This window comes from Chaetura pelagica, unplaced genomic scaffold, assembly GCF_000747805.2.
Source record: "Chaetura pelagica isolate M959 unplaced genomic scaffold, ChaPel_1.0 scaffold174, whole genome shotgun sequence".
In the NCBI taxonomy this organism is placed as follows: domain Eukaryota; kingdom Metazoa; phylum Chordata; class Aves; order Apodiformes; family Apodidae; genus Chaetura; species Chaetura pelagica.
Genome location: NW_009953722.1, coordinates 3716183 through 3743969, shown reverse-complemented (window position 1 = coordinate 3743969; position 27787 = coordinate 3716183). Strand labels below are relative to the sequence as shown.

Here is a 27787-nt window from a genome sequence, read left to right as displayed (position 1 = left end):
CTTTCCCTCCTGTATTATATATAGTAAAAACCACTATTAAAAAGTATTTGTTTGTTTCACAGGTTTTAAGAACTGTCATTCTACATAATGTGGTACATGGAACCAATATCTCAGCCACCAATTCTGTAATTCCAACCAAGATATTTAAATGGATTAACCATAAACACAGTCACCACACATTATTTCAATTCAGTGGAGGTACTGGATTCCGGACATACTGATATGGGATCAAAATAAGAAAATCTTAGATTCTGTTTTACAAGAGGAACTGATTCTAACTATCTTTAGTCATGTTAACTGTGAAACTGGAAACATAAGCTACTAAATTGGAACTGATGGTGACAAATCATTACAAGGCACACAACTGACTACAGATTTAATTCAGACTTAATTCAGACTTAAGTTTTACTCCTAATCACACCCCAGAGTTGTTAATATATTTTCTACTTGGTCCTTCACTTGAAAAATGTTTTCATTTTATTACTATCCTAATGAGCAAAATCAGGATGTGGTTATTTCTATGTGTGGTCACAGTGTGTAGATTCTCAAGGCAGACACACAGCTATCCAGAAATCTGGGAATTGATGTCACATAATGGCTTTTCTTTTTTTGTTAGACTTCCAGTACAGAACACCTTTAAGTAACATAGCAATGTATTATAAATACATACATCTAAGAGAGGGAATTCTTGTCCTCTCTTTCACTTACTCAAAATTAAGTCAGAACTGGAACTTAAAACATCAGTTTGCAATGGCCACACACATTAAACATTAGGTGGAAAACAGCAGTTATACAGTTAAACTGTTAACTTGGTAACTAGCTATGGTTGTTACCAGAATATCCTCAATGTGACTTCTTTACACAACATAAATACTTGGGACTTCTCATCTATTACCCTGGCAGTTTTCATAGCACAGTATTTGCACTATCTGTACACAAAAAGCTATGATTTTGTACAGTTCAAAGAAGTGATTCAAACCAGAAACTACACTCTGATAATCACTTAAGTCACTTCTTCCTACTTCCCCTACTTGTATTGTCTAGAAATTGCTCTCTAATTTTGTCTTATAATAAATGAAATCTATCAATACATCACCCACATATACATTCCACTGGGATTTCATATGTACTACTTGATCTGACTTTTTAACCAGCAGTAACTCTGCAATACACACAGTTCTCCTAGCAAAGTATCAAAGATATGGAAACCAAAACTCATCTCTTTGCATGTAATTTCTCTCAACTGGAGCTAATGCTAGAATAGGGAAGAGAAGGCAGAATAACATATGTACATATGGATAACATCTGGAATAATTCCATTACAAAACTTTTTTTTTGTTTTGTTTTTGTTTTTATTTTTTCATTGGCAGTGACAGTCTGTACCAGATTCTGCAGAGGGCAACTCCAAAGCAAGAAGCAAACCACTTGCAGAGAAGCCCTCAGATTAGACCTCTGTTTAACGGAAATAATCACTGAGGCAACAGTTAAGGAATACACAGTATCTCGTACCATAAACCAGCCTATACACTCTAAAACATAAACCTGCTATGTTGTCTGTAGTGCTGTGGATGCTGTTTGGAAATGCATACTCCAGGGGAACACGTTGGAACAATCCCCAGGCAAAATCTGCTTTTTTTCAAAAACTCCAGGTAACCGTAACTGCCTGTTAACTTCACCCTTTCTGTTTTGGAAAGCAGAGCACTAAGGAGTTGTCCTAAATGTTTTCATACTTTAACTAGATTTAAGAAGCGTATGACAGGATACTTTCAACTCCTGACATGAATGATTTTGGAAAAGATACCAGAAAAGCAGATTTAAAGGTCCAGATGCAACTCTGTGGCCATTTTCAGCAGAAGCTGGAGCATGTTTTATGGTTGCCATTCCTAGTGAAATATCATGGAAAGGAGAAATACAGTTTGGTCTAGCTGCCTTCCATGCCTCTTTGCTAAGAAAAAAAAGCTTGTCAGCATCAATCTAAGAAAGCACAACACCAAAGTTCGAGTCCTGTATCTACCAGAACTATGAAGACTATACAACAGATACAACCGATGGAGAATATATTAAAGAGAACAAACATGGTTTTTGAAGAACATTAGCAGAGGAGAAAGGGATCACACAATCCTACACCTCACAGTGGGCTGCAAATCAAGAGGGCTGCTGCTAGATGGATCTCTAATGAAAGCAGAAGTTAAATAAATTGCTGTTACACCTTAGAAGAGTAACCTAAGATGATAAACACTAACATTTTACAGAGTACCATGGATCTTCTTTCATATGAAGAAAAAAAGCCAATCCAGATTAAAATATTGTCACACTGAAGTTTTCCTTCTTTGGCTAGACCGTGAGAGCAATTCAGTTGGGCTAATCTATATCTGAGCCATCCAGCATAAAATGAAAGACAAGAAATTATGAGACCTCAGGCTTATTCAATACATCCCCACAGAGAGGAAGATCAACCATCCATACCACAGAAGATGCTGCTCTTCTTCACAGGCCCTAAGGAGCCTGCAGGTTGTCTGTAAGTATACAGCTCAAAGTGAGAAACTAGTCTTCTGACACTACTACATTTCTGCAAAGAATGGGGAGAGCTGGGGGACAGAAAACACATTTGAGCTAGGAGAAATGGCAAATCCTCCTTGTCACAAGAAGAGGAGACTCCCATTGCATGACCAGGTTGGCTAGACACAGGATACACTGTATACATCCCTGTAAGACCTGGAATCCAAGATGACCCAGCTTTGCACCAACAGAAATGTATCATATATACAGTCAATTAAAGCACTAGTTTATTTCCAAGTTATCTTATTCTCACCGTACTTTTATTTTTCCCTTCGTCCTTCTCAAATGTTGAGGTTGAAACCACATTTTAAATCCTTTAATGTAAAACACTGAAAAAGCTAAGAGATATCTTGTATAAAATTGCTTACTCTTCCAATATGTAATTTGTCAATTAAAAAAAAATAGTCAAATTAGAATCAGGCAGTAGCAAAATTCCTGTGGTTTAATATTTTGATGCTTTTAACTAAAAACCAAAGAAAAAACAAACCTTATGAATATTCTACCATATCTACCTGTTAAACTTCGAATTGCGTGTTGGTGACTCTGCTCCTCTCAAAAGGTGTCTGAAGTACTGTAACAGACAAATAAGATATGAAAGAAAGCACTGGACTAAGGAGATTAAGGAGATTAAGGCTACTATGCAATGACATGGCAGAATTCAGGAAATGAGAACAGAAGTACAAGGCAAGCTGACAATAACCTAGCAATTAAAATATTCATCTGGACAGACCAAATTTACAGTCTGTGCTCCCAGGACAAATTATTATACTTCACATAGTCTTGGGATTAAAAAAAAATATCAAACCAGAAATAAAACTACAATTCAGCACCAAATCACCTCCTTGTTAAAAAGCAAGTATACAGAGCATTATAGATATTCTGGCAAAAATGACCATCAATACCATTTTAAAGAAATACTTCATTAAGCATAATCCATTTTCTGGACAAGTCAATATATATGGCCTCAAATAAATACAAGACACTGAACATTCAACCTGATTCACACACACAAACTCTACAAGGGACAGGAATTCAGACTCACCCCTGTGTTTAAAATGTTTCCTATGAGGAGGCTTTAGGCAGTTATCAGCCCAGTGTGGGTTTTTTTGTGTGTTTGTTTGTTGTTTTTTTTTATTAAACTTGCATTCAGAACCCAATCATGAAACAATCTTTAATGTCCAGTTGATTGTTTTGAACGAAAATAGACACTTGACTTTCAGCTGCTGGAACGCATAACCTTAAGGTATCTAAATACAAACTTTGTATCTTCCTTTAAGTAGCACATTTTTAAAAGTAAATAAAGAGATACTTAGAAGTGTTCTAAACATTACTTTTATGTGAAATTTGCAATCATAAAAGAAGGAGTGGAGAGGATTTTGTAATAGCAGTGATATAGATAAACTGTTCCATCAAAAAATTAAGACGTTTTTATTCTGTTGGTGTTATGTTAAACCAGGATAAATTCATTTATCTTGCTGAGACTGGTCCCAGATCTGGCAAGACAACTAACGTGGAAAATGGAGACACAGTTTCCAGATCCACCTGCACCTCAGTGGTGTAAATAGGGTATCCTAAAAAAATAAATACAATCTTGCCTTAAGACCACTCCTCAAACCTTTCACACTTACCTCGTCACTGTGACAGAACATGGGAGTAAAAACGTTCTCAAGAAGAGAAAGAACATGCTCGTAAGCTTCAAAAAGACACCTCATAGTTTGAAGCTTCACAACATCCATGTATGGGCCTTCAGCAACTATTAAAAAAAACAGTAATCACAAAATTTGATTTTTTTTCTGGTTTGAGTTTGTGGTCACTTTGCAAGTACTGCAAGTCTGGCAAAAACCAGAAATGAACTGACAAAACAAGGCATAAGCACAATAGAGCATGGGGGTAACAATTTCTAAAACTATGACAAAAATAAAGATTTATCATATTTAGATTAACTATGCATTCGATTTATTACAGAATGCTGTTTACATTTCAATGTAAATTATTTTCAGTAAATTAATTTCAGTGTAAATTATTCCTTTCAAAGTCAAACTTACTTCGTTGAATCTCTTCCACAATAAAAGGGTCAAATCTAATTTTGTCAATGCTTTCATCCAAACAATACGTTTTGTAAATCTTCTGTACCTCCTCATGAAGAGACATCTTTTCAGTATCTGAGAGTTCTGGTCGCAAAATTCGGTCGTTGAACTCCTCTGAGAAGTAAAGGAAAGAAAATGCATTTGTCGATTCATCTGGCTGGCAAACAGCACCTTGAAGCAACCTGTAACATCAACTCACTTTCCAGCAGATATAGTAATTTGTACATCTTTAAAATTAATAGGAACAGAAGAGATATCAAAATCCCAGGTAATAAGGTAGCCCCCTTCTTATTAACTATAACTGTTACTTGTTAATAGAATCATTACTAGAAGTATATTGCAATTAAAAATATTTATTCCTTATCACAGCAAAGATAAACCCATGGAGTTGTTCCTGGCAGAAGAATTAATCAGAAGACTTAATTTTTTCTTCCAAAAATACCAAATTGTAGCTTTCTTTTAGCATGATTTCCCATTCATGCTGGACACACACAGAGCACCAACAGCCCTTTATACAAAGTCATCTGCCCATTCTCCTGTTATTTTGTTCCCAAGACCCATCTCATCATAATACTTCCAGTAATACTTTTAATATCAGACTAACCTGAGAATGAACTTCCTTTGACAAAATAAAAATTCTATGCAGAACAATTTTTGTGCAATGCTACTTGATACATTGGGCCATCCTGTTAATAGCCTGACTACAGGACAGAAAGAAGGGCAAATAAGGTAAGGTTTTATTGATTTTTCAATAGACAAACTTATTCAGAGAAAGTCTACCAAGGCCCTCCTGGGCTTTTGGGGGGTTTATTCTCCTCACTAAGTGTTTCTAATAACAATATTTCTATCAAGTGAAGAACCATCTAGAGTAGACATTTTGAGGCAGTGTAACTTCAGACATCTAATCTCATTCTTTGTTTTATAAGCTAATACACAGACTTGCCACCTATGAGAAAGTAAGATAAGTTTAGAAGGAAGAAAACACTGATATTTACCCAGAAAAAAGAATGATCACAACCAATGGCCACAGTTTGATTACCCTTCCTGCTAGAGGAAGCAGCTCTAGTACCCCCAGCAGGTACCACCAGCACTGACAAGGTAATCACTGTTGGTTTTTGGCAAATTTTCCTGACATGTTTGGAAGGATTATGAGCACAGAAAAAGCTGCAAGCACAGGGATGATGTATTTTCCCTTATGTAATGAGTAATAGATTCTGCAGTATTTTATAACATGAAGTCTGTTTAATTTAATTTCACATCTTCCTTAGGTATGTACAGGCTTGGGATATGAAGAGCACCCATTATTTCCTACGCAACACGGAAATACTTATTTACTAAAACCAAAGAACATTATTTGGGTAAGTCAGTAATTTACTGTTAGTTGACAAATAACAAATAACATATGGAATAAACTGACTTACAGAAACTTCACAGAAAACCTTATCGCTGGAAAGCAGAAGGCTTTTCAAACACCACTATGGTACAGGTTACTGAATAGAAGGGTTCAACATCTTTAATGTTCCTGTTATGTTCTTTATAGAAATCAGGATTTTAAAGTAAAAAGAACACAAGAAGCTTTTCATTATGAACAGCTAGTTTTAGTAACAGATTAGTGACCACATATTAAAGAAAGGCAGCTGTACGTTGTATCAGTGGCCTGAAGTTTTACTTACCAGAATATTCTACTGTAAAATGTCCAAACTTGATAAAGAAAAAAAAATATTATTAAGACCTAAAAGTTCACACTGACATTAAAACTGCCAAGATTAGCATTCAAGAATCACGCCATGTTGAAGTACGTGAACATGGACCCTGAAAGGCAACCTCCTGCTCAACAGTGCTGCCTAGTTCTGAGACTGAGTAGCCATTTCAAAGAGCAAATGCTTTGAGTTTTTAAAGATCATCCGAAGGATGTCAGCACACATGTGCAATCTTACCTACGGTCAGGCAGAACTGCAACACGTGGACTGCCCCTTCCTGCTTCAGGAAGTTCATAAACCGAAATAAAAGGTCTTGCTGATCTCTGATCTCCTTCAGCTCCAGTTTCAGGACCTTAGGAGGTTAAAAATGCAGTCAATTTTCAACCTTTCAGTGAGTACATATATAATGCGAGGCAACTGTAGAAGAAACACAACAGGTAAAGTAAAATACTTATTCAAAACAGGAAAGGTAGTAAGTGTTGCCTTTGCTTACAGATGTTTTTTTATTTCTTGGCTCAGCAAATTTCTGAAGGAATGGAACCAATGAAGAAGTAGGTTCAGTTGCTTTCTCAGGCTGTAAAAAAAACAAACAAACCAAGAAACAACTGGGTAAAAAAGCTTCCTTAATGGGGGAACAAATTTGGTTTAATTTTGTCAGTACTCACTGGACTATCATCAATGAAGATCAGCAGCAAATGGTTGACAGTGTCCTGCAGGAAAACATGATACAAAATTACAATACAAATAAAGAAAATCAACAGATCAGATAAAAATAAATTTCACTGCTATGGTATGCCCAACTTTAATTCTGTGAATATACTAGTACTTTAAACAAACATCCAAAGCACAGCAACACGTAAGAATTAACCTTCAGTGGTCTCTCCAAGTATTTAACAAGTCAAGGAATTTAAGAGACCTGCAGAGAAACATTCTTTACCCAGTGGAGGAAAGCTCTACAAAGTATTTTTACTGTTAGTTCAGATCTAATGAACTACTAATACTTTCACAGCTACAGTACCTTCCTCTTGAACATAGGTGATACCTTGAGAAGTATTACAAGTTTGCCTATTAAAATACTTAAATAAAATCAAAGATGGAAATGTTCCATCTTTAGAAAGAAATGCCCTCTTCTTTGCAGAATTAAGGACAAAAGACAGCTGTAAAATAGGCTGCTTTACTTACATTGCTATGAAAATATAGCTAGAGTTCAAGAAACTTGTTTAAATATAGTTATAGCAATTTGAAGGTGCTTACATTAGCACAGCCTTCACCTATTTGACAGGATCTGTAGTCCTTCATTAAAAATACATTACTAAAAGATCATGTCAATACTGTAGTATGTCAATTTTAGTTAGTTTAGTCAGATAAGTACTCAAACAAATTATAATGAACTAGCAAAAACACTGCCACAAGATTTCTCTCTCTTTTACCCAGTCAAATTCACAGGAAGTCAGCCATTGTGCTTTACCACCACATACTTGGTAGGAAAACAGTTATACTGAATAAATTAAGATTATTTTTGTTTTCCAAAGTCTTACAGGATCAGCTAAGAAATCCATTGAGGGAAGGAAAACAGAACCAGGCAGAATTTCTCTAATCAGAAGAGCAACGGATCTAAAAAGAAAAAAAAAGACAAAAATCAGAACCAATACTAGATTACATACTTTTCAAAGTGAAGTTTTTAATGCCATTATATTTTACTGGAAAACAGTTTAGTATTTCATAATACCTTAAGAGTGCTAGAATATTTTTAAGACCAATCAAAAAACTCACTACAGAGTACTACAGAGTATGTAGATACTTTAAAGAATACAGTTCTAAATAATTTCTATACCTGCACTCTGTTGACTTTGGGGGCAAAATATAAGGAAAAAGAAGTTCAGTAAGTTTTCTTAAGTAGTGAAGTTCATCTCTTCGGCTTCTCAAAGCAACATGGAGTTCGGGTCCATATTCTTCTAAAGCAGCTTGCTGTAAAAATTCTGCATTTTTTACTGAAAGTAAAGAACAGTATTGTTTCAGCATTTTCTTATTGTGAAGTAAGAGGCACTTGCTTTTCAGTTAAACTAAAAAGTTAGTACTTTTAGTACATATACAACTGCCAAAGGGATACAATGTTTAAACTTTACAAAAGAACCTTGGCTTAGGCTTGGAAGCCTGAAGAAGCAAAAATAAAACCTCACATCGAAGTAAGAATTCTTTCACTAAACAATTGAAGTCCACACGGTTTCCAGAATGTTTCCTCACTTATAATTACTGATCAATATCTTGACTATTCTAAAAAACCTGCATTGCCCAAAGTCTGACTCTACTTGATTTTTTCCTGACCTCCTTCAGTTTCCCATTTATTTGGCTTCTACCCATTGCCTACAACATCATTTGAAATCAAAGTAAACTTAAAACTTTTATTCAATCCTGCTGCATGTGTTTCCTGTTTAGAACATTTAGAACCAAATGTGAGGGAACATGTATTTTAAACAGTGTAAATCAAACCAAAAGCAGCATAGGGATCTATGAAAGAATGCTGCCTCTTCTAAGTAGCTGTATGGAGTTGAAGGAATACCTACCTTATCAAATTAAAACCTATATATATATATATATACACATATATATATATATATATATTAATTGGAAGCAACAATGCTTATTACTTCAAATCACTTCAATGGCAAGAACTAAGCTGTAACAAATCACTAGCAATCTGGCACAGCCACATGCCAAGAACCACACCAGAGAGAGGTCAGGTACCTAATACATGTTATCATAGAATCATAGAACAGTTTTGATTGGAAGGGACCTTTAAGATCATCTAGTTCCAAACCTCCTGCATGGGCAGGGACACCTTCCACTAGACCAGATTGCTCAAAGCCCCATCCAACCTGGCCTTCAACACTTCCAAGGAGAGGTCAGTGGTCCAGAAGGTTAAAGCTTATTTCCAGCACATTGAATTTAGTACAGAAGCCTGCTAGCTTGACCTTCACAACCAAGAACGCTGAGCGGTATCAGCTGATATGGGGGATGCAGGAATGTATATTGCCTGATAAAGCTGCTGAGTTGATGTCACACTAAAAGCAGAGAGGAGGCATGCACTCTCTGGCAAGGACATATAATAACTCATGGAGGTGTCTGTGCAAATAACGAGAAGAGATGGAAGGGTAAGAATGGATGAGGCTTGTGCAGCCTGGGCTAGTGGAAGGTGGCTCATAGCAGGAAGGCTGGAACCTGATGATCTTTAAGGTCCCTTCCAACTTTAACCATTCTGCAATTCTATGATTCTAAGAAAAGTAGGGAAAAAAATAAAACATCCTCTAAAGCAGTAATTTGACAAAGGATTTAGAAAAAACAAAAAAAAATCTAGGCTCAACCAGCAACCAAAGTAAAGTCTGAAAGCATTATGGTAGCTGGCTGGCAAAATTTACCAGGAAGTACTACTAGAAGTAATTTTCAGCTGCTACATCACATATCCAGGCTCAAGGAATGAGACTTTTCCTTTAAAACACTGAAGAAAATGGCTATATTTTCACTGCAGTATACTTAAGGGTCAGTTCTCTGATGCTGAAGAAAAGTGTTTCCAACTCCTTAATAGAACTCAAAGGAGATAAGAAATTTGGCAAGATAATCTAGTATCTTGAAATTGTTGTTGTGCCATGAAAAACATCTAACATGATGACACTATGTCTTATTACTCATGTTATTCATCATCCACTTCTCACAGGACCTGACATATTTACAGACACCAAGCAGAGATTTTGAGGGAAGGGAGGAAAGTTCATGACTCCAGTGAAAGTAAACATCTATGCTTAAAAGTTGAATGAAACCACATTTAGTAGATACAGCACTGTGGAACACAGCCAGTGCAAAAAAACACAGATAACCACTTTACAACAGCACACGTTCTATTTTCCAAACATTCCTTCCTTGGGCAGTTTTAATAGAACTTTTACATCAGGCTTGTGAAGACATTTTTATTTGGATAATAATTAAATATGCTACTGCTCATAGTATCTCCATGGCTTATAAACATAAACCTAACTTTTCAACATACTGAACAACTCCACTAACTGCTCATGTTAGTGTGCACGTGTAACTATCCTAGTTGTAAGAATTAAAATTACAGTACAGTGCACAGATATGTAAAACCTTTTATAATGGCTCATCTGGAATACAAAGGAAAAACTTCAAGAAGAATTGCTAAATTGTCTTGATTGCTCTGAATAGACCAAAAAATCACACATTCCTGTTTTCCATGCAGAGAAATAAATTTAGTATTTCCAATGTGGGGAAATGAAAATCAAACCTGAGAGATTATTTATAGTGTAACTTTTTCACTGTTTGTCTTTGCAACCTCTGGAAGAAAAATTCAAAAGGATCACTTATTTTTTTTAAAGAGAAGGCAGTGAGGTTGAAAAGACTTAGAAAATAATATGCAGAAAGAAACATTTATACTTGCCCTTTGAAACTGACAACATATTCAGTCTTTACCTTTCTGCCTCGCTTTGGCTATCACTTCGATGTGCTTCACTGCTGCTTTCAGCATTTTCTTTGTTACAACAGTTGGAATATCCACCTATAGTTTTAAAAGAAAAACAGAGTTGTTCTGTTTTTTTCTATTTACTACAGACTATTAATTTGCTTCTATATCCCCACTGTAACCATAAAATGAACTCTTAAGAAACAACCCCTGAATTCTGGAGGTGAATTGATAGCAAGTTCATTCTTTTGGGCAAAGCATACAACATCATGTAGAGCTAAATGCCATTAACAATACTGTTAACACATTTATTGTCAACTTGTTGCCATTATGACTCTTCCACTGAAGTAACTATAGTAATACAGCTTGATTTCCAAGTCCCAGTAGCTGACACCTAATTCTACATGAAGATTTAACCACCAAAGGCAAGTCAACTGCGCTCTGCTTCAAGTATTAGGGTACCTTAAACCTCATCCATGGAAACCCTGCCCTTTGGGTCTCACATTTTAACATTAATTTCAACCAAAGAGTCTCCTACAGAACACCAGGACAGGGGAGTATTTATTCCTTCAGAGGTAAGTCAGAAGAGTACAACAAGCAAATTGTTATCAACACTGTAGTAGACACTATTGGCTTTTGACACAAGTTTCAACCAGATACAGGGCTATTTACACCACACCATACAGAAGGAAACCCTTCACTTTCCCCTCAAAACTCATAATCAACCCAGAACTGGCCACAATCCGAAATCCAGATTAAAAAAAAAAAAAAAAAAGACAGAAGTATTTCAGCACATACTCCTTCTCTGGAAACTTTCAAGACCAGTCTGGACATGTTCCTGTGTGACCTGCCCTAGGTACCTTCCAACCCCTGACAATACCTAAAAGCTGACTGGCCTGAAGTGCTTGTTACTTTGTTCAGTAACCATGCCTCAAAAAATCCACCTATGCAGCCTTTAATAGCAAACAGAGGAATTATTTTCACTGAAGCAATTCAGAATTTTAAGTCTTAATTAAAAAGTAGAATACTTGACAAAAAAAGCATAAAGATATAACGCAAGAAACAGAAAAAAAAACACCAGTCTGTTTCTCTTACACATAGTAGTTCCTGAATTTAAAAAAATATTACCTCTAGTTGATAGAACTATTGCTTTCAAGCATTTAAGAATAAATCCAAATCAATGTACAGCTTTTTGGCAAAGATATAAAACTATTTGGCAATCAGTGAAGAATTCCTCCTCAAATGAGGTTACAAAGGACACTGTATCAGAGCTGAGAAGCTGTAAACCATCCTGTCATACTCTTTTCAGCTAACTACTGAAGCTTTAAACTGTTCCTACAATAATGAAAAGTTGGTATTAGATTTGCAACTTGTGTATCAACTCTTATTTCTGTGAACATTTCCAGTAGTATATGCATCATGGGATGCCTGAATCTGTACGTGGGTGTGTGCACACAGAAACACTTGTTCAGCAGAAAACAAAGTGTAAGCTTAAAAATGAACATAGCATGAGACACCACACTCCCCTGCATGCCTGAGCATGTCGAGTTTTAATATTGTAATAACTCTGTGATTTGGAACAAGCATCTTTTTGCTCAAGATATCTGTACCACTTCACACAAAGAGACAAAATAAATTGTATGATTCTGGAGGATGGAAACAAATCTAAATATTGGTAAAGAGAAACGCATTTCTGGGATGGTCTTTATTCTGTACTTCTCCTGAGAGTGCTTAGTATTTGTACATGTCTTGAGCTTTTGTTGCACATATCTACTTGGATACATAGAACTGAATATATTACATTTACTTCATTACTGTCAAAGGCAGATATGGTAAATTAATACTCTACACAAAGATTCTAGAGCTGATCTAAGATAACAATATCTTATTACACGATCAACAGAGACCATAATTTTCTGAATCAGCAATAGATCTACAAAGGATTCAACTAACATGTATATGCAGTGCAAGTTCAAATTAATTTTTAAAACCTTGCTCTAGATTTTAATTTTGAAAGATCTACTTCACTTCCACATCTTCATATAATGTCAGTGCTACAGACACTTCCAAATCTTCCCTCATGTTTAATTAAAAAAGCAACATGCCTGAGTTAGGGTAAACAAGAAGGTCATCTGGATTTGATATATAACAAGGACAGAATGAAGCTGTTGATCAGTCACGACAAAGTACAGGTACAACTTGTAGCTCAGGAAATATTGCTGTTACTAAAGAGGGGGGGAGAAAAAGGCACACATTCATGGTAGTTGCTCCAACTATCACGCCAGCACTGGGGGTAAACTACTGGCCAGCACTGAGTAAATCTAGAAACTGAGTTAGCAACTCTTCCTGCTTAGAATAGCCAGAAATTTAGAAGCAGTTCCTGGCTGGAAGCACTTTACCAGAAAACACAGTGTATGTGCTAATACATTAAACAGGATGAAGAAAAATCTGAATCTTCAGAATTTTTCTTAAGAACTACATTAATATAAAAACCATACCTGTTTTAATTCTTATAGTAAGCTATTCACTTACTGACAGTCTATTCTTTATAGCCAATGTAAGCAGTGTTTAAAAGTGTTTAAAGCAGTCAAGCAAGCAGAAGACAGGTATACAGCTATTTTCTACTAGTTCTTTACTGAGATTTGGACAGACTGGAGAGCTGGGCAAAGAGGAATCTAATGAGGTTCAACATGAGCTAATGCAGATTCCTGCACCCGGGAAGGAAAAACAAAATGCTCCAGTACAGGCTAGGAGGTGATCTGCTAGAGAGCAGCTCTGCAGAGAAGGATCTTGGGAGTCCTGGTAGACAACAAGGTCTCCATGGAACAACAATGTGCCCTTGTGGCCAAGAAGGCAAATGGTATCTTGAGGTGCATTAAGAGGAGTGTCTGCAGCAGATCAAGGGAGGTTCTCCTCCCCCTCTACTCGGCCCTGGTGAGACCTCACCTGGAGTATTGTGTCCAGTTCTGGGCTCCCCAGTTCAAGAGGGACAGTGACCTACTTGAGAGAGCCCAGCGGAGGCTTCAAGGATAATTAAGGGACTGGAACACCTAGGCTAGGAGGTAGGAAATGCTAAGAGACCTGGGGCTTTTCAGTCTAGAGAGGAGAAGACTGAGGAGGGGGAATCTAACTGATGTCTATAAATACATGAGGGCTGGGCTTCAAGATGGCAGGGACAACCCTTTTCACAGTTGTGCCCTGTGACAGGACAAGGGACAATGGATTCAAACTCGAGCGTAGGAAGTTCCACCTCAACATGAGGAAGAACTTTACTGTGAGGGTCACAGAGCACTGGAACAGGCTGTCCAGAGAGATTGTGGAGTCTCCTCCTCTGGAGACTTTCAAGACCTGTCTGGATGCCTTTCTGAGTGATCTGCTCTAGTTTGTTTTGGTGGGTTTTTTTGTCCTGCTCTGGCAGGGGAGTTGGACTTGATGATCTTCAGAGGTCCCTTGCAACCTCAAACATTCTGTGATTCTGTGATTCATCAACAGTTCTCAAAATTGTTTCCAGTTAGATTAAGTCACTAAAAGACAGCTAAAACATCATTCCAATGTCTTAATAATGTCTAACAGTGGTGTAAAAAATAAATCCATTTGCAAGAATCATGGAATAATAGAATGGTTTGAGTTGGAAGGGATCTTCAAAGATCCTCTAGTCCAACCTCCTGCCACGGGCAGAGACATCTTTCACTAGATCAAGTTGTTCAAAGCTGTGTCCAGCCTGACACTGAACACTTGCAATGGTGAATCTTCAAAGATGGTTGATAGGCAGAAATGGGATATGCTCCAGGAGGAGGGAAGAGATAACGCAAAGAAGAAGCTTAGATGGGAAGTGCTTTTCTGTAAGACAGACCTTGGAACCACAATTTAAAAAAAAACTAAAGAACTTACTACAGACAGGTATCAGTTATTTCTGATGGAAAAACATTAATACTTTTAATCACCCTACCTTGTGAATTCTCCGAACTAACACAGATGCAAAAAAGCGCAGCGCGCCTCTCAGCTCGTCCACTGCGGACTCATCATCAGTAATATTTCTGCAGCGTTGTAAAGCATGTCATGTAAGAAAACAGAAGACATTTATATTAATCCAACCACAATACATTTGTCACTACTAAAAATTGGAATAAGAACACTCAGCGGTGGCCCTTCAACTGGCATGAACTGAAATGAAAGCACCAACTGTGGGCAGATGGAGCAGTCTTCCATTCAAGTAAAATACACACCATTCCTTGTGTACATAATGACTTCAGAAATGTGTCAGTAAACTGGAATGATAAACCAATTCCTGCTCTAATATACTGTCTGTATGATTTTGACTGAGTAAAATCTAACTTAGCTTCCACATACATGAATGTTTCCTGGTTCAGTGGTGTGAAGTCAAACTGAATTAGTACTGGCAAAGCCTTTGGAGTAAGAGCACTGCAAGCACATACCCCAGGGTAAGCCAGTCACAATTGGATTTTCTATATTGCATATTACAAGACCTTCTACACTCCAAGATTTCATATAATTTTATTCTGTTTCAGCACAAATCTGGCTTTGTTAGCCTCTTTTAAGTTTTATTATACAATCAGTAGTTTCTCAGGTAGCTTTTAATGAAATAGCCACATCCTTCACATTTCAGCTCAGCCTCTTCCAATAGTAAACTTTCATTTGTATTCTTACAAGTTTTAAAACTTAGATGCCATTTAATACAATAATAGTCTCTTTTTTAAAGTTGGGCCTATTTCTGGTCTAAACAGAGACTGTAACTTCTTAGAAATGAAAGCACAGCACAGGAAACCAATAAAAGACAACATTTTTTTGAGAAGTTGATTTACTTTTGATGTAGCATGAAATGTGAAACCATTGATTATAAAGAAAACAAAATAAGGACCTCAACCTATAGCCACTTGGAATAGAATTAGTTAACATGGTTTCCACTTGGAAACAAGGAAATAAATAATTTAAAGAGATTCCAAAATTACTAGGTCAAACATATAATACAAAATTGTTATCTGGCTTGCCAGTTTACACCTGCTGCAATGAAGGATGTTAGTGAAAAACCATGGTAAAAACACTTGAAGTTGATTCAAGAAGAAAACCACCTAATTCTATGTATTTTTTTGGAAACTAAATGAAAATGGGAAATATACTAAACCTTAGATGCAGAAACTGCACTCAACTAAGTGAAAAACGAGGCCATGGTAGCAGCATTCCACAAAAGGTAACAGAAAGAATAAAAATCTACCAGCATTTAAACATATATGGACACTAGAGTATGACTAAAGATATTGGTAAAACAGCATAATAGCTGAGTAATGACAAAACAAAGTTACATCCTGCTTTAGCTAATGACCATATGTAAAAGCCACCTGAGTTTTTAGTAATAAATGAGCTTGCTTATGTAGTAAATGCAAACATTATTTGCATTTAAAAAAGAAAATCCGAACGGTATAATTGAAAAATAAAAGTTTTATGCCTACAACATCATTTTACATTATTCAGCATTCCATTTTTTAAAGCAATGTTAGCCTGGGTTATGTAGCATTCAAACGCATGGTGAAGATGAGCAGCTGGGTACAGATAGTGGTGACCTGACGGTCAAAGTGTTGATCTAATTGCATGAAAAAGCACCTCAAAGAAAGCAATATGGCATAAGGAATACAACCATCCTCCAACAGCTAATTACACACAGATAAAGAGTACTGCAGAAGAAGGTTTTGCTTGTTTGGCAGCTGACATTTTGGAAGCAATACGGTTAGCAAATACCCACACGGTGTCAAAGGAACCCAAGGGATTAGCAAATAAATTGTATCAGTGTATTACTAGTATTTGACACACAACAAGATACATGAAGTAATTTCGACCAAGAAGTTATTTCATCAACACTTGGATAACCAGTATGTTTGCTAATTCTACTTGGACATGAACTTATACCACGTATTTTCACAATGTGCGATAGGTTTGCAGAGACATTCCTTAATCTCAGCAGACTAAAGACTGGTGAAAATAACATCAAGAACCTGCAAAATCTCAAATCTCTAGAGACACAGTGGAAAGGCCAAATAACTTGCTTGGAAACATTTAAAGAACTGGCTGCACTTTCTCAGAATTTGAGGAAAAACTTAAAACACAACTGGAGAGATTTGCTAAAAGAAAAAGGCTCAGCCTGTTAATTGTAAACAGTTACTGTGCCCAATGACTCAAGAAATACACCCAACTGCTATTGCATGCAAAGTCTTAGGGGATCTACTGATAAATGAAAAACATACACAAAGACCAAAGTGATTTTTTTTTTCCCTCGCGTGTAAGTTATGCTTATGAAAGATGAATTAAGAATTCTTTAAAAAAGATGTAGTTGCAAGCTGATAAAACTGTAACGCTATGGTTTGTGATTCAACCAAAATCCTGCATTTAAAATAAAAGCAGCTCCATATGTAAAAACACTGGGTTTAGTTGTTACCAAAGAACAATGTTTTCATAGTAACGTATTACAAAAATGTGGTAATTACTGGATTCTAGTATAATCTGAGAGAACTGGAGTTGCAGTAACATCAAATCCAGAAAAAGATCATTAAGCACAGTAAGCATTGAGTGACTTACTGAAACTTTAAACTTCAAGTTTCAAATGAGATTGATATAAGCAAGATTTTATATAGTTCTGTTGTACAGCATACATAAGCAACAGACTCAGACCAGTGTTTTGTAGCTCTGCAAACTTGGATTACTTACAACTATGCTCTCATACAGTTGAAAAACGCTTAACACAATTATTAAAATATAACCAGTATAAATACTTTGAAAAATAAATTTAAAAAAAGTGCATAGGTATAATTACCTGTTTCAGTAAAGGTTCACTGGATTTAGCTCATTGCCCTCATACAGTTGAAAAACGCTTAACACAATTATTAAAATATAACCAGTATAAATACTTTGAAAAATAAATTTTAAAAAAAGTGCATAGGTATAATTACCTGTTTCAGTAAAGTTCACTGGATGTTAGCTAATTCATTGCCCTAAACTAATTCAAGTTTACAGATGTTTGTCTCTAAATTTTAACCTGCTAATAAACCAGTACAAATTCTTACACAGCTTATTAATGAAACAAATAAAAGACATAGTTTTTCCTCCCTGCTTCTAGCACTTTATTTTCTGAGTAACAAATCTATGATTTTATCTTGCCACATACATTTCTGGTAAGTTACACTGCCTAGGTTTTTAAGTGAGATTACACTAATGTCCAGACTGTGTAACATGCTGCAAGGCACCATCAGCTGACAAGACACAAAATAAAAAATAAAAATAAAAAAAAATTATAAGGAGTTTCTGTACAAATTCCATTCACTTGAGAAGGGGCCAGATAGCACAAGGAATTATGCTCAGACTTTTCTGCAAAGGAAAGCAGCAAACTGTTTTACCAACCTAGTCTGGCATGTCTGAATCACTTGCTGGTGGTTACCCACGCTGCTAAATAAGAATGGTCTGGATGCAAAGGCTTCCGGTTTAGCTCTGTGAAGAAATATTCAGAGCCAGTGAGGTGAGCTAGCTTAGAAAAAATACTTAATGAATGCAAGTGTCCTTTCTCCAGGGTGAGCTGAGCTGTACCAGCAGTGCAGGTAAGCCTAAGGAGAAGTGTGAACTAACATGCCCGCTGAGACAGACCTCAAACAGCTGAACACAGACACAGTTCAGGCCTCCCTGCACAACTGTTTCTGGAAGTACAGGAAGGCAAAGAAACTCCTGAATGTCTACAGGTAATGAGACCAGATCTGACATTCCTGATGTTAAGCTGAAACCAGTAAGCCTCTCAGGACCAATTTCCTGCAGTTACTCAGATACCACTGCACTGTAGCTCACTGAACTCCCAGTAATTCAGGTCCATGCAAAACTTATCAGGTCTGATCAGCATGATGTGAATTTATGGAACTAGTTCAAAATCCAGAGGTGCAGCCATGCAAAACTGAGGACCGTACAAGAACATCTACAGAGCTCACTAGAGGGCAAGATGTAGCAGAATCCAGACTGGCTGGCTCCAAACCAAGTATATTCTGCATTGCACTTCTAGCTATGCATATTACTAACCATGCCATACAGTGCACTCCAGGCTTCTTCCACCTTGGGTGTCAGAGATGTAATTAATACAAGGAATCCAAATTTCCTTGTCAATCCAAAACAAAGACATTGAAGACACTTTCTAGCTAATTTCAAATTATGAAATACAGAAGATGGTTCCCTTATATTTGCTACTTTATCAAACAGCTCAATGGAACATGCTCTAGCTTTCTGTTCTTGAACGTTGAAAACCTTAAGGTTTCCAACTCGGTTATTCACAATCCACGGTGCTAAAGCTCCCTCTGCTGTTGGAATAAGCAGCTAAGTTTTATACTTCTGCGTATACATCACACAAAGATACAGAATCACAGAATCGTTCTGATTTGAAAAGACCTTTAAGATCATCGAGTCCAACCATAACCTAACTATACCAATCATTAACTGAATTCTACCAAGTCCAGTGTTTAAACCACGTTATCTGTACATCTTTTAAACACCTCCAGGGAGAGTGATTCTACCACCTCCTTGGGCAGCCTATTCCAGTGTTTTATTACCTTCTCTGTGAAGAAGTTTCTTCTAATAGCTAATCTAAACCTCCCCTGGTACAACTTGAGGGAATTTCCTCTTCTCCTGTTGCTTGTTACTGGGGAGAAGACCAACCCCCTGCTTGACTACATCCTCCTTTCTGGTCGTTGTAGAGAGCAATAAGGTGTCCCCTCAGCCTCCTTTTCTCCAGGCTAAACAACCCCAGCTCCATCAGCTGCTCTTCATAATGCCTGTGCTCTTCACCAGCTTCTTTGTCTTTCTCTGGGCTTGCTCCAGCACCTCAATGTCCATGCAAGACATGCAGATAATGACCACAATCAAAAACCTATCAAGCAAAGAACTTCGCCCAGAAAACTTTAGACCCCAGAGACAGAAAAAACCCTGGTGTAGAGTAAAAGAAAAAAAATTACAAACTTCTTTTAGCACAAAACTGAATCTTTCCATCCAACAGAAAATTCAAATTCAGACTTAAAGCAAAATGTTCTTTTAATGCCTTGATGCCAGCATGACCAATTAGAAGTACTCTGAAGCACTATTTAATATATAAAGTTAAAAGTCAAAAAGAAGAAAATAAAATTGCCCATAGTCTTTCCTTTATATACTATTTTATAAGTTAATTACACAATACTACTCTATTCAGCTCAGTATAACCACTCACAGCCTTAAAACTCAGCACATCACCAGATATTCAGCAAGAAGGTGGCCACAACATGTATTCAAAATATCTTTTCTACGTTAATTAAAAGTGGAAATTTTATTTTTAAAAATGTGTCAAATGTTTGGTTTTAAAGCAATATGGAAGATCAGTATGTCTCTAATCTGGAAATACTTTTTGGTGTGTATGTGGGGTGAGTTTGAGTTTTTAAAGGTTTTAATCAAGTCATATGTAGCTCCATGTGAGAGCTATTAGAAAATTAACATATAAAAATGAATACTCTAACAGTGGTTTTATAAAGAAATACAAATTTCAGAACCACCTCTATCATGCCTAAATTGTTAAGACCCATTCTATTCTGCTAAAACACAATAACATTATTATGAAACTGTGGTACTTTAAAGTATGCTTTATATTTTACTAAAGAAACAGAAATGTTTCATTTTAGGTGACTATTTCTTAAACAGTTTGGCAGATAGTTACGATATTCAAAAATAGTAACTTTTAGGTAAAGCACATACCTGTACCATGGATAAATAAAGTTTTCCAGCACCAACTCAAGCACCTGTGCAGAACAAAGACAACCACATTACAAATTAAAAACAGTTTACTGTAAATCCTTGATAGAAGAGTTAAAAACACATACCAAAACTCATAGAACATAATTCAAATGTCACAAAACTTTAATGTACAAATATGTTTGTTGCAATCCTATTATGAGATCAGTAATTTTGCATAATAATCAGTACTTTGGGCAAATAGCAACAAAGTGACATTTTCATCAGAGATCAAGACAAAACAGCTGCCACTACTACAACTGACAAGGCGAAGCACAGCGCTGCAACCACTGCTCGGGGAATACCCGAATGTAATCTTACCTCAAACAGCCCTTTCCTAATTTTTCAGATCAGTTCCTGGCTCTTTTCTGATGTAGTGTGGAGTCTTGAACAGGCACAGCTACCCCTTCTACATTTACACATATCTCCATCCCTTTTCATTCAAACCTCCAGCTTTACTAGCTCTCCTCCACCCTTCAAGTGGGACTTTTTGAACTCTGTCATCCTTCAAGTGGGATAGTTGATCTTGTCTGCTCACCACTCACAAAGAATGCTCAAGAAGAATCCTAAAAAGCAATTTCTAGGAAAGCTATGCTCCTTTCTCCACAACCTGCACCACAGCTGTCAATAAAGCCATCAGTTTGTGCTCAGCAGCATCAATGCTGATCAGGGTAGCAAAAGAGAATACATGTGTTGCTATGCCAGGCTCCAGTGCCATACTCTATAGAGGGAAAGGTTTTGCAAAAGAAGCCACTGTGTCCAAAAAAAAATGTAAAATCCATTTGAAAGCTGAATGTAACAGTTGATACACATGTCATTTATGCAAGTATTACTCTTCCTACAAGATTTGCTGCTGTACTCATTCACCCTGCATGCACCACAAGAATTCAAGACTTACTGAAATCACACTATCTTTAGGGCCCTGCATGCTTCTGCTCTACTCATGATGATGAAAGCACACCCAGTAAAACACACACCACAGCCTTTTAAATTCCTCTCAATTCTTCAGACTTGAACAGCTGATGAATGATCTTTTTCTACCTTCACTACTAAGAACACTGCCTACCCAAATATAAGATATTCATCCCCTCTTTTGCAACTGCTCCATTTCAATGATTTTCCTCCCTGTTTTTAAGGGTGAAGGAGAAATTTTTGTTCCTTCACCCTCCCTCTGAAAGGATGCTTTCCAGTTTGGGAAAACTTCAGATGTCTGTGTTGTGGACCACTGTATGGTCATCAATGTTTTTTCTCCTACCCCTACATACTACAGCAGTAACAGACCCTCAAATTGTAATATGATCATGTGTTGATGACAGATAGGTAAATTAAATGTCATAATCCCCACGAAATCTCATACTTCCATTAAAAGTGCTGTAGCAGGGTGACAACAGATGCTTTACTTCCCAGGCCAGAAGAGATAAAAAAATCTGAGAGAATCTCCTTTGGAAGTTAATCTTCAAACAAGAGGAAGATGACATCCAGCTCCAGCCAGCAAACACAGGCCGTTGGCCCTAAGAGTAATAGATCAGACTACCCTAAACAATCTCTCTGATGCCTTCCATGGCACTGCCAGTATATAAACAACCAATTTATTCCACAGAAATCTCAGTCTAGCAGGTATTGCAACATTACTTTTGTTAATGCAGGGTTTCTAACAAAATAAACCTCAAATACAAGGCTTGCAGTAAAATCTATACTGGGCATCTCTCTGTTAAAGGATCCTTTTCTTTCTTTCTTCCTCCACTTTTGCTTCATCAAAAGCACCTCTTCTTGGAGTGGAAGTGCACTTGGACAGCCCTTGAGCACAAGGAAAGAGTACTCAAAGAGAGTACAATGCACTCCCTCTTGAAAGAGCTTTATCCACAACTACTAGTTTAAAAACTGAAAGCCTGTCCATCAGGCATGTGCCACTGCAATTTTAGTTCATCAGCTGCTAGCATAACTTGTTGTCACTCTCTTTGCCTACAGTCCAGAGGCTTCTAAAGCTGCTCTCAGTTGTCACCAGCAGCAAGAGATCTCATTCTTACTTCTAGCTAAGCCAAACATGCATGGCTCTGAGAATCATCTTTCTGTGGTTATTAAACCAACAAAGAAAGATGCAAGTCCTGATGACCCATCCCTCTCTGGGTAAGGTCTTCTTGAGATTAATGCCATGTTTGTAGTAACTGACTTTCACTTGAACCACTTCAGACTTACTGGTGTTTTTCTTGTTCCACAACCACTGTAAGTGGGGCCATTATGATAATCACTTCACAGGACAATGCCATGCAGATAATCCCACTAGCCAAAGACCCAGAAGCAGAACGCACAGAGACAGACAAATAATTCAAAATACACTTGAAGTCTACACATTGCTGTTCCTGATGTCAGAGGTCAAGACACGTTCTAGTAGAACTCAAGGCGTACAGTCTTCCCATGAAGCTTCCTAAGAGCACTGAGACTATACTGGTGTGATTCTTTATGTCAGCAAAAAACCTGTGACATCATTTACTGCACTTTTGTAAAGCACTAGGAAAGCAGGACACATGTACCCACTTCCATTCTAGTAACACCAACAATATTATTCAAGCTCAACTGCTCACACGATGCACACATTCCAACAGAGTATACAGGACATCTCAGAGAACGACAGCTAATGACAAGCAATTTCCTTTTCTATGAAGTATTATTCTCATGTTCTCAATACAAGTGATGAGTCATTTCATTTAAAGACTATTTTTCAAGCAATTTGCAAAATGACTGGTTCTACTACATGTGAGCAGTTTTGAATTGTAGAAGTTTACAAGTGTAAAACCAAATACAGTAGGTACAAATACATGAGCTTCCTATGACTGCCACGGAACAGACCCCAGCTGCTGGGAGCAGGAACTGTACAGCTGAGTGGTGAATGATTCAGTAGCTGGTCAGACCTAGCAGGCCAGATAAGACTGGAAAGGAGCACGGAATTGATAAGTAAACCACAAAGACAACTGGAAAAGCCTTACAAGATGGCAGAGCTAGATATCTGAGAACACTTCCTTAGGGTTAAACCACCAACTCCCAGCAAGAAAGCTTGCAGGCTGCTGTAAGAGTTCAGGGCTGACATGGAGCACGTTCAGACAATAACTAATTTTTTTGGGGTCATGCATTTGTCCATTTCTTAGTTTAAAAGAAAAAATAAAGAAAAAATTCTGGTCCCATAATCTAGAACTTAAGGATTTAATAATTAAGGAAAAAACTGCAAGATGAAGAGAGCACCTTGATCCACTAAGGCATTTATTTCATGATGCTGATCATGTAGCTGAGCAGCTTTCCACAGATTTGACTTGCAACTGTCCCTGACATAGCAAAAATGAGATTGAAGGGCAAGAGCAGAGCTTATCAACTGAGTAATATAATTAAATTATCCTTTATACAATCTATAACACCTGAAATTATATACAACATAAAACTGACCAACAGGTATCATATCGAACACAAAGCACAGTGGATTAGAAACTGGAAATAAAATTACACAAAGTAGGTACTGCACTACTTCTGTGCAGGATACAGCTCAAACCATCCAATATGGATGCATAGTTGAGACATTTTACAGCTCAACTACAATGATAAACATAAATGAAAAGGGCAGTGAAGTCTAAGCACAGGTTCTTCTTATTCTTGTAAACCATGTACAGCAGCTGGAAAACCAAAACAAAGCTGCAGAAGATTGAGAATTTGTGAAGTGAGACAAACTTATTGCAACCCAAGAAAAGAAAAATCCATAGTTGTGAGAAAAACTTGTACTTCTAGGCTGAGTGGGTATTAAATTATTTTATACACACTTGAAATTAGAAACATTTGGAAATTACAACATTGCCAAAATTCTTTAACATGCACAGGAAGAACTAAAACAACTAATCCAGAATGAAAAAAATCCCAGACTTATTTCAAGTATTTGAGGAAACTGTTTTTCAGAAGCAGGTTGCACTCTGCACTCCTTCAGAATCTCATTAACCTTAATTCTGTCCTCGCTGTATCAGCTTCCTTCTAATGTATGACTAGCCCACAAAAGAAAGTAAGAGCAGTCTCTCCTTCCAACCAGGCTATCCAATTCCAAGAATCTGCATCCCCAGAGCAGATGATCAAGAGGAATATGGTGTGGGCAGAACCCCCATCACTCTTTTAACCAGTACAGAAGAGTTGCAATGTGGAAAAATGCAATGACATTTCTCATTTCAAAGAGCATCCTACAAAGGAGAAACAGATTGCTCAAACAGCCTGCTTGTTTGAGTCCACCAAGGATTATACCCTGGTTCACTACCTCAGGAAGGCACCTGGATCTTGAACTTCCTTCTAAGTGCCCAAAGGAAAAAAAGGAATGAGAAACATGGCACAGATACACAAAGGCATGCCCATACTGCTAAATAAAGCAGGGCCAGGGAGATGCCACTGCAGCAAAGAAAAGCTCACACCACTTTGGTATATCAGAACTACAGCAACACAAACAAATACAAAATGCCCGTGTGCAGCAGAGCATTTTAGAGATCAGTCTTAGAAGATAACTCTGGTATGTACAGTATGAATAACATACTGCAAATAACATTTTTAGCATTAAATACTCATGTAAGCTAAACAGGGAAATTTCCAGTTCTTCTGCATTTACCACACCCTTTGGAAAACTATCAGAGCTTACTTGCTGCCCAAAATTCTAAAGAAAAATAATATAAAAATACATACATATAAGCACTTATTTTACATCTTATTATTAAAACAAGTTTAAAAAAAAAAAAAAAAAAAGCCTGCTTAAGCTATATTGGGCAATACTGTTATTTTAATACACTTGGACCTAAGCTTGTTCAGAAAATAAATAATTCTAATAGATTAAGCAATTTTAAAAGAATAAATGTTTGCTTCTGAAGTTACAGAAAAAGTCACTACATTAAGCCAAAGGAAGTCAACAAGTTGCTATATGTGCTTTAAAAAAAAACATTCCTCAACTGTTCATCCCTCTCTTCATTTAAGGTTTTCACTCTTTTGCTACTCCTGCTATGGGGCATGCCCAGGACACCATCACACAGTTCACTTACTCCTCAAAGAAACTCAGCTTTCACCTAGCACACCACGCTGTTAATTGTGACAGCTGACATGCAGGAATCTTCACACTTCTGGCATGGCAATTGTTCACCCTCCTACCATAGAACTCCAAAATTTGATTTCTAAATAAATGGAAATGAAGGTACCTAAGTGCTTGGGTATTTTCCTAGCTTTGAAAAGGGACGAAGTATTATCTATGTAGCTGTCAATCGATTTCATTGGGAGGGGAAGCAAACCCAAACAAAAACAGCTCTTCAGATTGCTCTTCTCTTTCCAAAGAGAAAAGAACAAGGAAAACTTCTGATTTACAGTCTTATGAAAAACAGCTATTCGTGCTATTCCTTTAATAAAACCACTAATGCATTTTTTAGACAGATTTTGTCACAGCTTTGCCTGACAATTCTGAAGAGATACCATTGCATTATCATCTTCTTACAGAAATCTTACAGCTAGAGAAAATAATCCCTTAACCTCCTCTTTGACAAACTAAGCAGGGTGTAACCTTCACCTTCTTGAGAATCTGACATTTTCAATTATAACTGTTCTTTCTTATGTATTTCCCAATTGACACAGATGTTTCTCCTATGTTCTTAGCACACTACTAGATGAACAGTCACTTCTGTGGTAACAAGTAGGCCAGCTCACTTCTCAGCATACATTTTTTGATGTGACTTTTGTAGGAACAAGTTAAGGTGCATAGGAAGTACATCTGAACCAGCTACTGAACCAGACACAGAGGCTGAAGAGATGTGTAATAGGAACTCACTGAATTTCAAGGTACTGAAGAAATGAAGCAGCAATTACCTCCGAGAGTGATGCATCAACCTTTGAAGGCACTTTCAGATCCAACCATGGCTGATAGTTTTCCAGAAGCAAAGTAGGTCTGGAGGAGAGCAGAGAAAAGAGGATGTAACAACATTTAAATGGAAGTTTCCTACTGCTATGTGCAAAATGTAAGAAATGCTAAGCTTACCAGTGCCACATTTTTAATTTACCTGTGCCTCTTGCATTTGACCTTCCCACATACAGCACAACTGTGACCATGGGGAAACAGCTCTGGCAATTCTAGCTGCTAAGAGAAGATATTTGGACAAGGTCACATTCTGCAAAATAATGACTCTCTTAATATATCGATATATTTGTGAATTTCCTTTTAGAGCACACAACTGAAGCACAAAGTTTTTCTCCCAGAAGGAAAACAAGATGACATGGCATGAGATGAGAAACAACTGAAGCAAACAGAAAAATCACTTCCACTAAAACCCAGTTTGAGGAAACAGATCCCCTTTCACATCTTCAGTTCTCTCTCATACATCAGTTGGCCTAGTAACAGATCAGCTGGTTTCCCTATAAAACCTGCCTTACTCAGCCTTGAACTATTGTAACTATGGCATTCTTGGGACTATGAAATTCTACATCAAACTATTTCAAGTTAGAAAACAGCAGTGTCCTGTTTGTTGTTTTTTTTTTTTTCTCTGAAATGCACAGTCACTTAAAAGAGTTTGGCTACAATCAGCAAAGAGCACTTAGCACTGGCTAAAGGAAAGAGCATCTTTAGAAAAGAAAAAGCCTCAGGAAAAGGGAAAACAACTACATGATTCCTCAACTACTCACAACTCAAATGCTGAAAGTGAAAAACGGGTGATGAAGAAAATAACATCCACGAACACCTGGCTTTGCAGCTATAGATAGATTTGATGGGGCTGTGCAGAAACGTGTGAGGGACCCCGAAGTCTCACTGGCAGAAAACTTGCTACCAAATATCTGCCGGCTGGTGGAAACTATTGGTGTGCGTTATTTCCGAGAGCAGCCAGCGTTACACAGGGACTGCTCCTCTAATACAAATCCTCACCAAGTTTAAAGGTAGCAGCAGAACGTTAACAGGCGTAATTACCTTGGGTCTGTATTTTATTGTGAAAAGAATGTTGGGCAAGAGGGAATCCGGCCCCAGCGAACAGTAGAAAGTGACAACACCAGCCACAAACGACCAGAAGACCATCAACACGTGCAGATACCTTACCAAGAGACAGGAAGGAAACATCACTGCGTGACAAGGCAGCGCTGCGACCCCGGGCAGGGCCCGGCTCCCCCGCCCCAGCCCTCCCGGCCCCGGTTACCGGTTG

The 27787-nt window shown here is 37.3% G+C and overlaps 1 protein-coding gene across 1 annotated transcript in view; it reads right to left on the bottom strand.

The window, feature by feature from the left end:
• Positions 1-27684, bottom strand: part of SNX14 (sorting nexin 14) — a 52995-nt gene extending 25311 nt beyond the window's left edge. Inside the window, exons 1-14 of the mRNA XM_010000531.1 lie at positions 27559-27684; positions 26660-26736; positions 26469-26547; positions 20574-20617; positions 14764-14851; positions 10826-10910; positions 8181-8337; positions 7885-7960; positions 7012-7056; positions 6840-6920; positions 6584-6698; positions 4605-4760; positions 4188-4312; positions 3072-3130 (exon numbers count right to left, since the gene is read on the bottom strand). Coding sequence (XP_009998833.1) covers positions 3072-3130; positions 4188-4312; positions 4605-4760; positions 6584-6698; positions 6840-6920; positions 7012-7056; positions 7885-7960; positions 8181-8337; positions 10826-10910; positions 14764-14851; positions 20574-20617; positions 26469-26547; positions 26660-26736; positions 27559-27663 — 1292 coding nt within the window. The 5' untranslated portion in view covers positions 27664-27684. The remainder of the gene's footprint in view (positions 1-3071; positions 3131-4187; positions 4313-4604; positions 4761-6583; positions 6699-6839; positions 6921-7011; positions 7057-7884; positions 7961-8180; positions 8338-10825; positions 10911-14763; positions 14852-20573; positions 20618-26468; positions 26548-26659; positions 26737-27558) is intronic.
• Between the last annotated feature and the right edge of the window lie 103 nt (positions 27685-27787).